Source organism: Elaeis guineensis, chromosome 12 (genome assembly GCF_000442705.2).
Source record: "Elaeis guineensis isolate ETL-2024a chromosome 12, EG11, whole genome shotgun sequence".
Taxonomy (NCBI): domain Eukaryota; kingdom Viridiplantae; phylum Streptophyta; class Magnoliopsida; order Arecales; family Arecaceae; genus Elaeis; species Elaeis guineensis.
The window spans coordinates 18,696,779-18,710,766 of NC_026004.2; the positions used below are offsets into that span (position 1 = coordinate 18,696,779).

The window sequence follows — 13,988 nt, forward strand, 5'->3', positions numbered from 1 at the left end:
AAATATATTGTTATAGAATCTATTAATTGTTAATATATTGATAAATATAGTAATATTTTATTTATCATATATTATATATAAGTAATAAATATATTTTTATGAAATATATTATAAATAATTTTAATATTACATAATCAGTGATATTGAATTTTTATAAAATACTAAATATATTACTTATAGATATCCAAAATTTTTAATTACTAAATCATAATTTATCAAATATAGTCATTTGAAATCACTGATGACCAGACCACCGATTCGGATCAACGTGATCTTAGACCAGTCATCACCAAACGGTACATGGCATATCTTCCGTTATTTCCTTTGCAAACAGAAGCGAAACGCATGAAAAAAATTCCAAGAGCATGCTCTCTTAATATTATCAATGTTTCACCAAAAAGAAAATATTATCAATGGTGTCTCCTTTGTTCCCTTCTCCGTCCGCCGGGCCGTCGTTCTCCGTCCGACCAGCGTCCCCCACCACCACTGGGGGCGCCGTCATCTGGTCTGGCCTCCGATCCGAACTCGTCGCCGGTTGGATTACATATGGGGAAGTGGAGGAGCTCTCGGCGGAAAAGAAGGGAATCGGAAAGGGGACAGGTGGTGGGGAATCGATCTCATGGGAGGGTTCTCTCCTTCCTCGTCGCATCTCTGACCCCCTGGAGAAGATAATAGCAGGATTCATCTGGTTAGTTCTTCTCCTCTTGATCTAATCTTGCTTTCTTTTCTTTGGTTTTCTGGTGGAACTCCTCGGATATTGTTGGAAAAAAACTATCTTTTTGGGTTTGTTGGATTTCTTTTCTGGCAAAGCGACATTACGTCCGATGAATCCCACTTTACACGGTTGTAATTGTAAGTTCAAATTTGCGATTCATTTACTAAGGATGGAACTTTGTAATTCAACAAAAGAAGTTCCAAATAGTTCGAAAGAACAAATATTTGTGAATGTATTCGTACCTTTTTTTTTTTGGTAGGAGAAAACTTTTTTCCTCATTATTTCGGAATTTACTTGGGAAAAGAAAGCTTTTTGATTGAAAAAAAATTGAGATGAAAATCTTAAGTTGTAAGGCAACCCAATTGTAGACTAAGCAAATGCCATGAGATAAATGAGGGCTTAAATGAGAGGCAGTGTTGATGGGATCCGTTTAAGTCGGAAAAGGTGATAAAAAAGACTAATAATTCCTGTTGTGGGTCGGGCATCGGGAGGTTTAACCTCGAAAGTCCCATATCGGTTGCAGTCAAGAGTGTCTATTGCTTAAAAGTGCGGACTCCCTCTTATCCACGTGAGGCACTTTTTGCGGGGCAAAACCGTGAGGGGCGGCGATTGTGGTTCCTTGTAGCGGGTACACGCCGGTCCAGAACGGACAATATCTCACGTGCGGCGGAGGGGGGAAGATCCGTCACTCTTGGTACGTAACCACATCATGACGTGCCAGGTAGGGGAACCCGTCCCTGCACTTGCCGCAGTCCCCTCTTGACTGGGAGAGGGTTGTGTTGTGGGTCGGACATCGGGAGATTTAACCTCGAAAGTCTCATATCGGTTGCAGTCAAGAGTGTCTACTGCTTAAAAGTGCAGACTCTCTCTTACCCACGTGAGACGCCTTTTGCGGGGTAAAACCGTGAGGGACGGCGATTGTGGTTCCCTGTAGCGGGCACACGTCGGTCCAGAGCGGACAATACCTCACGTGCAGCAGAGGAGAAAATGTCCGTCACTCTTGGCATGTAACCACATCAATTCCAATCTAGAGGGAGATGGTGATGGATAAAAGGAATCAAGCTGACCATCCAATGCAAACTAAGTGAAGACAAATGTTAGATGTTATGAACCAAAACTACCCACACTAGAGAATAAAACCATAGCTCCAGTGGCAAAACAAAGAGCAGCCCGATGATAACTCTCCAAAAAGTATTTTAAAAAAAGTCAATTTTCAGAAATTCTTCTCTCAATGAGAAGTTCTTGTTTGATCTAAGATCGAGAGGGCCCTTTGCTTTTACTCAAGAACATCTTATGTTTCTTTTGCCTCTCCAAACTACAACTTCCACTTGCATAGGTGATAAAATTAGAGTGAATAAATGATGCAAGTGAATCTGCCAGTCAGAGGTCCTAGAGAATCCTTCCTTCCCCTCCAACACCCCCCTCCCCCACCTTGAAGACAAACCTAGAGCTATGTGACAATAGGGAGGTCCCAACCTTGAGAGACCCTCATATTATCTTTCTCACCATCCATGTCATTCTATTTTGACCGTGCAGACCTACCTTTAATCACGAAAGAAGCTCGAAGTATTCTACATGGCTATGGAATATTAGGAATACATGGAAGAAATTATTACAGGGGCTACAGTTGAATGATAGTAGTTTAAACCTGAATTGAACATGGGGGAGAAATAAGATTCCAGCTACAACTCAAACTCAAAAACAAGTCTACTATTCTAATCCAAACTCTTGTAAGTTTTTATATAGTACTTGCATTTTTTTTTTTACAATCCATTTGCAACTTTTCGTATCAAAGTCCATGCACTTTGGGTCCATTCAACTGTAGGAAACCTTTCAAACTCCTAAAATGGGCTTATTTTTTGTTTTATACCATTTCTAAACGGTTCTCAGCCCCATTTATATCCCAATAATTTTCTTCCTCTCTATTGTGACTTTTATCATCTCTAACCCTTGTGAAGGAAGAGTTCTTCTCTTTCCTGTCTAGTTGTTGCTTCTTCAATATTTTATTTAAATTTTCATGTAAAAATAGTGAAATTTGATTGCAAAAAAAAAAAAGACTTTTGTTGCTTAAAATACTACTTCCTTTCCTCTGGAATTGAATTATGAGGGTTCCTCTCACCCTTCTTCACCAAAACTCTCCCTGTCCCATTAACATGGCCTTTAAGTCAAGCCCTAATCCTTTTGTTTTGGTTGAAAACCTAGTTTACTTGCAATTAGGACTGTCAAACAAATGAGCTCTTCTTGTCTTTTTAAGCAGCTCATTTTTGGCTTGGAAATTTGTCACAAATTCAACTTGCTTGTTGAGCACCTGTTTGGTATCCATTCTATGGGTGTCTTTTTTTTTTTTTTTAATTATTTTTTAAATGTAAAACTAGAAAACCAAGGCAATAAAGATGTTTGGTAAGACATTTTGTTTCTATTTTGAAAATACAGTCCCGGTTTTTGAGAAAAATGAAAGTTGACTAAAAGTGCATTCACTTTTGTGAAAAGAAACTTGTGAACGGTTTTTGTTTTCTAGTGCAACCACGACTCATTTTTGATAATGTTCAATGCCCCATCTCCTCTTTACCACTCCTATTTGCTTCTCTTTCCCAACTCCACTCCTATGAAGTTCTTCATGGTGATGGTGAGGTTCCTTTGAGCTTACACAAGGGGGAAATTTTCTACTATTTCCATCTCTTTGGCTAACTGCTAGCATCAAGGTATGCTTTCTTCTCTTCTTTTTCCTTTTTCTCTCTCTTCTCCTCCTCGTTTCCTTCTTCCTCTCCAATTGTGGTTAGATCTGGTTCAACTCTGGGCCTTATCCACTGCCAACCCTAGTTCAACTCCTCTTCTTCTCTCCCTCCTTTTCACTCCATTCTTTATACTCAACCAAACATGGTCCCATCTAGGATGTATCAGGTCTCTCAACCCATATAGGCCACATATCACATCCTCCATTCCCTCCCTTTGAGAAAAGTGAAAGAAAAATCCTATTCAACCACATTCCTGCCTCTTGTTCTCTTTCCATTTTTTTTCTTTCCCTTCCCCTTCTTTCCTTCCTTCAACAATTACTATTGTACTTTTTTACTCTTTGTTAATTACTCATTTCCTATTATTTGGACAACCTTGCTAAGTCAAGTACAAATCTACACTCTAACACATTGCTAACCCTAGATCTCTTCCTCTTCGTCTAGCCATGGCCAGATTTGGCATAAATCTAGTCTCTCAACCGATATAGGCCAAGATCCAGTCCTCCTCTTCTTCCCCTCTCCTCCATTCCCTCCCTTTGAAGAAAAAGAAAGGAAAATCTTATTCAACCAGACTCCTTCCTCTTTTTTCCCTCCCATTCTTCTCTTTCCCATCCTGTTCTTTTCAGTCTTTCCTTAAGGGCAGTTATTGTAGTTGTTACCATTTATTTGTTGCTTGTCTTTCCTACTATCTAGAAAGCCTGGCTTCCATCCCATGTAAATTTTGTTGAAATGTTTGATTATTTCTTTAATGTATTTGCTATTTTAATTTGCTTGTGAATGTGTTTTATTCTTGTTTTATAATTCTTGTTAATGATCTAAGGACATTTCGCACCCTTAGATCGAAAAAGATCTTATACTAATTTAGAAAGAGAGCATAAGTTTTACATTGGAAAGTATAAAGAATTCAGGGGAAAAAGGTGAATCATGATGGTAAGTTCCAATCACAATATCCTTTTCTCTGTTTATTATTTTTGTTCATTAGGATGGTCTCATGAAAATATGATTTTTCTGTATTATTTATGTATACTTGATATCGAGGACTGAAATAGTAAAATATTTCTTTGATGTATATTTTTCAATCTAGATTTGATTGGGAGATTGCCGGTGATTTAGTTGCTCATGACTCGAATAAAAAGCTTTAAAAGTTGAATCTGAATATAGGTGTTACAAAATACATGTTGTTTGAGTTGCTAAACTTGTGGTTTATTTGATTTTTTTAAACTTTTTGTGTATGTAAATTTACATACATATTTCGAATTAAGGGAATATTTATGATTATTTGATTTGAGCTTTGACATAAGAATGCAGCTATTGTTTTATGTAGGCACCTGCACGTTCTTTCGGTCTTAGAATAGCTAGCTTCTTATATTATAGATATGTTTAGAGGATATAACTAAGGTTTTATATCCCTGCAGGATGGGGGGCATCCCAGCCGTCCCATCTTGTTTCTGTGAGAAAACAGGATCGGGACGGGCTTAGGACTCTGAAACCCATCCTTGCAGGGAGAGAAGAAGGAAATGAAGGAAAGATGAAGAAAACGGGAAAAATAAAAGGAAAGAAGAAGAAAAATAAAAAAAAAGGAAGGGAGAAGAAAAGGAAAGAAAAAGGAGGGTAAAGAAAGTAGAGAAAAAGGAAGAAAAGAAGAAAGAAAGAAAAAAGAAAAAAGAAAAAAAAAGAAAAGAAGAAGGAAAGAAAGATGGAGGATATCCACTGGGATGCATGATCGAGACTGTTGTCGGGACAGAACGGGACAACAGGACGTCCCGTTCCGTGCAGAAACCAGAACACCTTGGTCCTACGGGATTTAAAACCTCGGATATAACTATTCACGCTCTATATTGGATAAGTGTTGTTGGTTTTAGTTTTGCATATGTTGATTTACACTGCAAGAGCAGATTCGAGTAAATGTGACAGAAAGTTGATCGTGTCGTATGGCCACCTAAGTTCAAGATAACATAGCAAATGTTATATAGGAAAGGAAGAATCAAAGAGAACTATATATGATTTGAAGTTTCATTTGGACTTGCATCTAGACTTTTTGATGTTTTTATGGACATACATTACTAAAGCATGGTTAGCTTTCTATAATATCTTCAATGATCATTGAAGTAGATTCCTTACAAAATACATATGAAATTTATTTGTATAACATATAAATTTTATGTTTTAGTAGAATGACCAGGTTTGATAAAATGGTGGAGAAATACATCTATATATGAATTTTTATTTCATGCATACCGAACATTTTTTTTTTTGCTTTTTATTATGAAAAACAAAAAACACCAGTGACTTCCAAACCTGTATTTATTGTCTGAATTAAGAAAGAACATTGTTCTGTTTTTAGGTTTGAAAACAAAAACTGACAGTGATGCCAACATAACCTTGGTAAATGGGCTTAGCTAGAGTTTGCTTTGGCTCCAGTGGTGGGACTAGATGGATGATGGGGAGATCATACTCCCTAGCTTCGTACTCTTCCAATATAATTGGCACATGGAGATCATTGGCCCATTTCCCCCAGCTTCCCCCCTCCGGTTGAACATACTGTCCTCCCTCCTCTCAACTGTTTGTTCTCAACTTCCACTCTGTTGTGCTTGTCCCTTCTTTCTGCCATATTTAAGCAAAACTATATGGACCTAGAGTAGAGTCACCCAAAAGACTCCCCCCTCCACCCCAAAAGAGAGAGAGAGAGAGAGAGAGAGAGAGAGAGAAGAAACTTACATTTTGAGGCTTATGCATTAACCTAATTATGAGATGTTAACATCCATAATTGGTTTGCAAGGTATTTTTATTTTTCAATCTTAATATTCATCAATATTGGATATTGATGGGAGAGACGCCCCCGACACCACGAAATGAATAAAGAAACTGTATTCCTTCTCCCCGAATCTTTCTATGGCAGGTGGTGAATGTCTCTATTAAGCTAGAAGATTGGCCAATTTTCTCTTTATGTGCAACCAACAATATCCAAGAAATATTGCCAAATCACCTGTGCCCCTCTTTCTTCTTCTCTTATTAGGCTTCAGCAGTAAGCAAATCAAGTACCCACCATATCACCCATATAGTGTTGAAAACTTGAAATGATTCCATCATCACTTATTCCCAACTTAAGTCTATTCTTTTAATTACCAAAAAGCCTATTCTTTTGGTTTGGCCTAGAATTTTAATTTTTTTTAATTTTCTTTCATCTATGCACTACCAGATTCTTGGTTTAGTTGAACATTTTAGAATATACCAAAAATATGTTTTGGAAAAAACAATATCCTCAACTTATGCCCCCCTTTGAAATTTTTATTTATCATTAGAAAACAATGATATTATTTTCTAAAACAAATGTAAATATTTAAAACTAACTTTAAAATAAAAAGATATTTCGAACCTACTACAAAATTTATAATTTTCTATCAAAAATATAAAATTCATAATTAAAGATTATTTAATCCAATGCAAAATAATGAAATTATTTTTCTATCAAGTAGTTTTATATTATTAATATTGTATTAATAAGAGACAAAAATGATGAAGTTATTACAACGTGGGCCACAAATCAAATTTTTGGTTGTTGGTTTGCTTGTCTTATTTGAGCTCATATTGAAATAAATCATTAATATATTATATATTATTTTATTTATTGTTTTTATATAAAATTTATTTTAATAATATAATTGTTATAATCTAATATAATTTATATAGAGAATTATGCATTTCAACTATAATGTGGACATGTAATTATGAAAGTTAGCTCAAAAATATATACTTACAAGATATTGGAGAAAATCGAAAAAAATTAATATGTAGAACTTATAGTTTAAATCATCAAATATTTTATTAGCTATCTCTTTGTTTGCTATATAACCATTATATATATAATACATATTATTGCATTAAACTATCATAAATAGATTGTAATGCTTCAATAGAAACCTAGTTGGTGTCTCTCTTTTTCGGAGATCTGTGGGAAGGAAAGCACTTGAGGGAGATTGGAGGGGGAAGGTCGACACCGGTGATGATGGGGAGGAAGGCGACTGCGGAGATTGGTGGGAGGTGGCAGTGAGGAGAGCGGGGAGGAGATGGGCGTTTGCTAGGGTTCGGGAAGGGTTCGAAGAAAAAGAAAAGAAAAAAAAGGTGCTGCTGCTGCTGGGAAAAAAAAAACCATTATGGAGAGTCCATAGCTCGACATGTGGCGCGCTAGGAGAGCTCTGGACTCACCTTTAATATATTATATATATAGATATAGATGTGTACATCTACATCTACATTTGTGTTATTTTGTATGTATATGAGCTCATGTTCTTACTAGATCTCTTAAATTAGCTGTTTGTGAGCAGCTTGAATTTAGTTTCAAAATTAGATAAACTAGCTCTAGCTTTGATCATTTACAAAATGAGCTGAGCTTGAGCTAGGCTTGAGTCGCTCAATCTCTATTTGCTTATATCCTTACCTATGGCCCCAGTGACAATATTCTTCATATCATTTAGTATTGAACTATTATACTTGATTTTTTTGGGCTAGAGGATACCTTTTCTTAATTGTATTGCACTTTATCCATGAAAAGCAATTTTTAATAAAATCTATGGCCTATTTCATAACCAGTTCATTATTTTATTAGTATATTCTGAGTTTTGAAACTTGCTCCTTAATTTTATTGAATACCAGACATTTTCCCTTGTTAACATGTTCCTATTTCTTTTCAAATACTTTAGTGTGTTGGAGTTGGATTTGTTCTATATGGTGTTCTGTCTTTCAGAATAAGCATTTGTTAAATTTATCATTATTTTGTGAAATAGCTCCTTGTGCTTCTCTGGTGATCAACCTGGCAAACTGCTGTTGTAGGTGAAAGTTTAAGACAGTGTTATCAGTTTGCTTGAGGTAAAGGAGGTGCAGATATTTTGTATAGGTATCATGGGTTCTCATGTGGTGACACCGAAAGACGTACTTGAATCTTTAATGAGTGATGGCACATTTGATGCCATTAGACTGAAGATTGTTAATGAGCTAAAAGCCAATGTAAGTCCATCAATCCCAACTTTGCTTATTGAAATTCAATATTCAATGCAAAGACATTTCAATTTTTTTTTTCCTTTTTGACGGATGGAGCCTTAGTTTCTTATTATGAGGTATGTATTGGTTTTATCATGGTATTTACCTAAAGGGAGAGTACATGAATTTAACCTTTTAACTAGTAAAACTAGTGCCTGTCATTGCTGTACCAGAGAACTAAATATTGTGGAAAGCATGTAATCTTTTTTTGAATATGTAGGAGATAATAGTCGGGACATTAGGAAAGGCTTTATGTGTGATCATGATCATGGATTTTATCAACCACAATAATTGACAAATGGAAAAAATTGCTTATGACCATGATTATCGACTTTATAGAACCGCAAAAAGGCAGATGAACCCCTGAACCCTCCCCACCAAAGGAGAAAAAAAGGAACGTCTCCCAGCGCAATGTGGGATTCAATTGTTAGGCCAAAGCAGAAAAGTGAGCATCTCTACTATTGGATGAATTGGCTAAGGGGCATCCAGGCTAGCCTCTGAACCTTTCTTTTCTTCTTCTATTTTTTTTTTCCTTTTTTGAGGAAAACTAGCCTTGAACATGAAAAAAATAAATGCAATAAACTTTATTGGAATTTTTTGTGAAGATCCAACCCATTGATTTTCCCCCCTCTTTTCACATGCTTGCATTATTGTTTAATTAACCTATATTTATTTAAATTGAAGATCACTTATACTCTGCCTTTTTGAAGTTTTGAAATAGATCTTAGCTCATATGACACTAGTTTCTTAAGTGTTGTTGGACCTAATGTTGGAAAGCAAATGTTCAAATCCTCATCAATTCCTTAACCCACTCAGTGGCAGCAGTCTCCTTGAAGACAAGTTTGTGAAGATAGAAGGCTTCCATTCCAGATGACCTTGGTTCGCTCCCTCCATTGCTAGTTGGACATGTTGTAATTAGATGGTAGCTAAGATAGATGTTATACATAGAGATTGAGAAATAATGTTTTTAAGCAACTAAGCAAAGGCCTTGATAAAGTCTTTCAAGCTTATTTGTCCAAGGGCATTGGATCAAGTTCATCAAAACTAAAATTTATTAAATTATTTGGGAGACTCATCATCCTTACATCTTGACAGCTCGTGCATCTCCTATGTATCGAGATCATAACCATAAGTCCATAACTATGGAGCCATGTTCTGACAATAGGTAGTTGGTTTTATTAAATCCTCATTTATCCATCATTATTATTAGGTGCTTCAACTTATATGATTGCAAGCTTTCCCAAATTCTCTATCGCAACTCCTATCCATGATACTTAGGTATTACTAAACATTTTGGCAAAGATTCTGTTCACCAAAACCTCCTTGTATATTTGTTATACATGCCCATCCTACCTTAGGTCTTGTTTGTTAATGTATTAAAAACAAGATCTGAGTCATCAGTAATCCAGCATGCTATTTTGACCCACTTGAGTTTTTGAAGTTACACTAATAACATGTTTTGTTGTCCATAGATTCAAGTGGCATCAACAACAGATTTTCCGCCATGACCCAATTACAAAGTCATTGGCATCCCATATATCACCCATGAGTTGTTTATTAACTTGTTTTGTTTATTAATGTGCTAATGAAAGCGTCTTGTGCTAGCTTACATTGTATACTTCATTATCAGTTTCTGCCTGAACTAATAATTTTTCTAGGAGACATTAAATCCTTATCTCCCTATCAAAACAGCCACAAGCATCTCTTGAGTTGTACCATCTGTCTCCTCTCATGGTTAGCCAAGAGCACTCAATGAGACACCTGAAACATTTGTTACATGTTTTTTCCTCTTGGCTATTTTGAGAACCATGTTCCCTTTATGTGCAGCTCTCAAGTTGGCACTAGCACCATGCTGTAGCCACTGGCATCTCTTGCTGCATTCATTATGATACCCACATACATTCCCATGATGATAACAAGGGGGTGGATAAAAGCACATAGCTTGGCACTGACTTCCACTCCTCTGACAGATGCAGGAGGTCCACCTAACCAGAAACAAAAGCAAAAGTGCACCAAGATGAGATTATGGTAGCAGATGTTATGATAAAAATGGCTGTCCCAATTGAGCACCCATGCAGAATGCAATGACAGTGAAGTATGTCCGAGGAAGGTTTTGGAAGCAGACCTAGAATTAGCATTTTATCATTTGTCACTGAACTAAGATGATTTTTCCCCCACTATCATGCCAACAACAACTTTTCCATTATCTTACTTTGGAACATAGTAAGAACCTTCATCAAGTCCTCTTTGCTTTGAAACTAAAGCCATGAACACCGCAGATGAGATGGCTCAAGCCTTAAGGTAGGTAGGCATGATAGTGATAGGAAACTTTTTCTGCTACGCCATATATCTTGCACTAAGGTTCTTTTGTCTTGGTGCTGTGGGAGTGTAGAGGGTTACAGCGGGAAAATGGGGCTTGATTGAACAGAATGGAGACAGATTTTAGGGGAAGATTGTCTCTGTGAGTTTTCTACATGGTGGTGATTGCTGTTGGTTTCCATTCAATCTTAGGCTAGCTAGTCCCCAGCTAGCCAAGTTTGGCTCTATATTGAGCAAATTATAAAGGCACCATTAAAGGGCTAGTTCTGAGGCTTTGGCTTACCCATGTTTACAGGTCAATTCCATCTTAGCATGGTTTGTAAATTTTACGAAAACACCTATCAAACTGCCAATAAATCTTGTATTTCTTCCTCGGTTGATGACATTCAGCCACTTCTCTTGATACTTTGACAGTTCGAACTGGGCATGCAGGCCCGAGCCCAATGTTTTTAGCTAAACTGTTTTGGCTCCGGCAGTTGAATATTCAGAACGTTGCTTCAGTTGTGTTTGCAAAAAACTTATTGCATTTCTTCTTGATTACACCATAGAAACTAGCGCAACAGCTCAAAAAAAAAATAATAGATCAACAGCCACATTGATGTAATTTTCTTAAATCTGTTTGGCATTTCGATGCAGGAAGAATTAAAAAATAATACAATCAGAATGGTGGAGCAAAGTAGGGTTCTTAATATCCCTGGTGCAGAGAAAAAGACGAAGAGGGAATTGTTTGATGCACTCCGGCAAGAGCTTGAGTGAGTAATAGCATTTCTTATTGTATCAGAAAATTCCATTTCATTAAACTATATGCCCAGCATTAAAAATTCGAAGAAAAGGGGCAATTATCCTCTTTTTTTCATTTTTCTTTTATTGAGGAAATGTATTTGATCGAAACATATGTCTAGCTATAATTTTCTTTCAAAATGGAGGACGAGAACATGTGATTCGGGAAGCTATTAGTTTCATTTTATAGAAATCATCTCCATTTGTATCCACTAGCTGGTGATCTAAATAAGAATAGTTTTGTATCTTTATGTTGACTTGGGAGTGTGTCAGTTATAGTTAAAATATGTCTTCTGGGCTTGTGTTCAGGAGGCCAAAAAATAGTGCAAACAATCAGTTTTTGTATGCTATGAAAAATGATTGTTTTTCTTTGATATGTTTTGCTGTAAAAAGGAAATTGCACAATATTGAGGTTATATTTCAGTTTTTCTAGTCTCTTTTTTGAACGTCACTTAAAAAAAAAAAAAAAAAAATCTTCATGAATTCATGTGTTTGCACTTGATAAAAGAAATGTTAATATGTATGCAATTATGCAAGTTTGCAGAATGCCAGTTCTTGAGAAGGCTGCAAAAGCTGTTTGGGAGCTGATTCTTGATGACGGGGGCTTGGGGAAGGAGATCAGTGAAACTGTAGAGAGAGTTTACTGCCAGCTGAGTGGCCGTGATGTGCCACCACCTCCAACCAGTCTTGCACAGCAGTCACAGGAGGTGAAAGAAAATAAAGAGGGTGGGCAGAAGGTCAAGGAAATAATGTCTAAATCATCATCGAGGAAGAGAGCCCTCCACATGAGCATGCAAAGAGGAGAAATTGTTACAAAAGGTTTTTGTAGCCACCCTCCACTTGTATTAGATGATGGTGCGCTATCATCTAGCAATTCAAATGCATGATGAATTTGTAGTGCAGTTTAATATTTGTTCATCAACTGAATGTAGAATGTTGGTAGAAACTTGAAGTAGTGGTGATGTATTTTTCATAGCTGAATTCATTGTTGCTGTGACTACATTTTAACATCAGATATTCATGAACAAAGGTCAGTTTGCCCAGCTCAATGTTCCAGTTTGTAACTAAAAGGTGGCTGGAGGAGCCTTGGAAAGTATAATTTTTCTATTCTCGATCTTGCTTTTTGGTAATTTTTCTTGCTAAAAGTTAAAAGGCAATTTTGTTTCCTTTCAGGAAAAAAGAACCGCAGAATGTTGGAATACTCCTGAACAAAATCAAAGCCACGGCTCATATCATCTCTCTCTCTCTCTCTCTCTCTCTCTCTCTCTCTCACACACACACACACAGATATATATATATATATATATATATATATATATATATATATATATATATATATATATATGGGAGAAATTAGGACTCTGCTCCGTGTGGTGTCTTTGGCAATGTCCATCGAGGGTAGAGACGGCAATTTATAATCTGACCTGTCAACCTTGCCGGCAAAGGATCCATTTTTAGCATATTTGAGTTTTGATATAAATAGATTTAGATCATAAATGAATCGACTCATCTAAATTTTTTTTTATTATATGGATGGGGTTCAATGTTACATCTTTGATCTGTTTAACCCATTTTGATTTAATAATTAGGTTTGATTATAATATGATCAATTTAATCTATTTAAAATCTGTTTTATTTATTCACAATCTTTTCGAGGCCAATTTAACCCAACCCATTTTATCTGTTTAAATTTATCTAATCTATTAAAAATCAACTTAATCTGTTTGGCCCATTTAACTTAATCTGTTTAATAAACGAATTATATGGGTCGTGTCAAGTTACCTATTTAATATATAGGTATTATTTATATCCAAATTTTTGATCGATTTAAAGTTTGTTTGGATGATTGAGCTTAAAATTTTATAAAAATTATGGGTTTAGACTAATACAACTATTTAAATGAGGCTCGATTAAATCTATTTTATAAATATTTAAAGAAACATTACAACGGACTGGCCTGAATCTTATAGAAAGAAAAAAAATCTGTTGGGTGAAAAGAAAATCTCCCTATGAGATTCGAGTCAGTTCATTATAATGGTTCTTTGTGTATTTATAAAGATAGGCTTAGCTCAATCTGATTTAAGTGATTGTATTGGCCCAAACTGATGATTCCTATAGGATTTTGATCTCAATGGTCCCAACATACCTTAAATTAAATAGGTTATATTTAGATTGATAAATTTTTGAATGGATTTATATCGACCTGGCCTAATCCAATTGGCACCCCAAGGAACTTTCTTTAAAGGATTAGATTTTTCAAGACGAAAGATTTCACAAATCATGTATAAATGTGAATTAAATAAGAATTATCTTATAAAATCATGCTTTTAGAGAAACTTTTAATAGATGTTCTCATTGTTGCCATTTGAGCTCGATCTTAATATTTTGTAACAGTTAGGATTGGA

At 35.8% G+C, this 13,988-nt stretch overlaps 1 protein-coding gene across 3 annotated transcripts; it reads left to right on the top strand.

Moving 5' to 3' along the window:
* The first annotated feature begins 333 nt into the window (after window positions 1-333).
* Window positions 334-12,653, top strand: LOC105033485 (uncharacterized). 3 transcript variants are annotated; one of them, XM_073247008.1, is made up of 4 exons: window positions 334-688; window positions 8,232-8,451; window positions 11,440-11,555; window positions 12,128-12,653. In XM_073247008.1, exons 2-4 carry the CDS (start codon window positions 8,347-8,349, stop codon window positions 12,468-12,470), a joined length of 564 nt encoding a protein of 187 aa, XP_073103109.1. In that variant the 5' UTR covers window positions 334-688; window positions 8,232-8,346; the 3' UTR covers window positions 12,471-12,653. The 3 variants fall into 3 exon arrangements, with proteins under 3 accessions (XP_073103109.1, XP_010906617.1, XP_010906616.1); XM_010908315.4 differs by having other exon boundaries at window positions 8,278-8,451; XM_010908314.3 differs by lacking the exon at window positions 334-688 and adding an exon at window positions 3,273-3,417 and having other exon boundaries at window positions 8,278-8,451.
* Window positions 12,654-13,988: the final 1,335 nt, after the last annotated feature.

Excerpts from the sequence above, each read along its gene's own strand:
- LOC105033485 (XM_073247008.1), top strand. The coding sequence starts at position 8,347 with ATGGGTTCTCATGTGGTGACACCGAAAGACGTACTTGAATCTTTAATG. Across the intron at positions 8,452-11,439 it reads TTAATGAGCTAAAAGCCAAT|GAAGAATTAAAAAATAATAC; the intron begins GTAAGTCCATCA and ends ATTTCGATGCAG. Across the intron at positions 11,556-12,127 it reads GCACTCCGGCAAGAGCTTGA|AATGCCAGTTCTTGAGAAGG; the intron begins GTGAGTAATAGC and ends GCAAGTTTGCAG.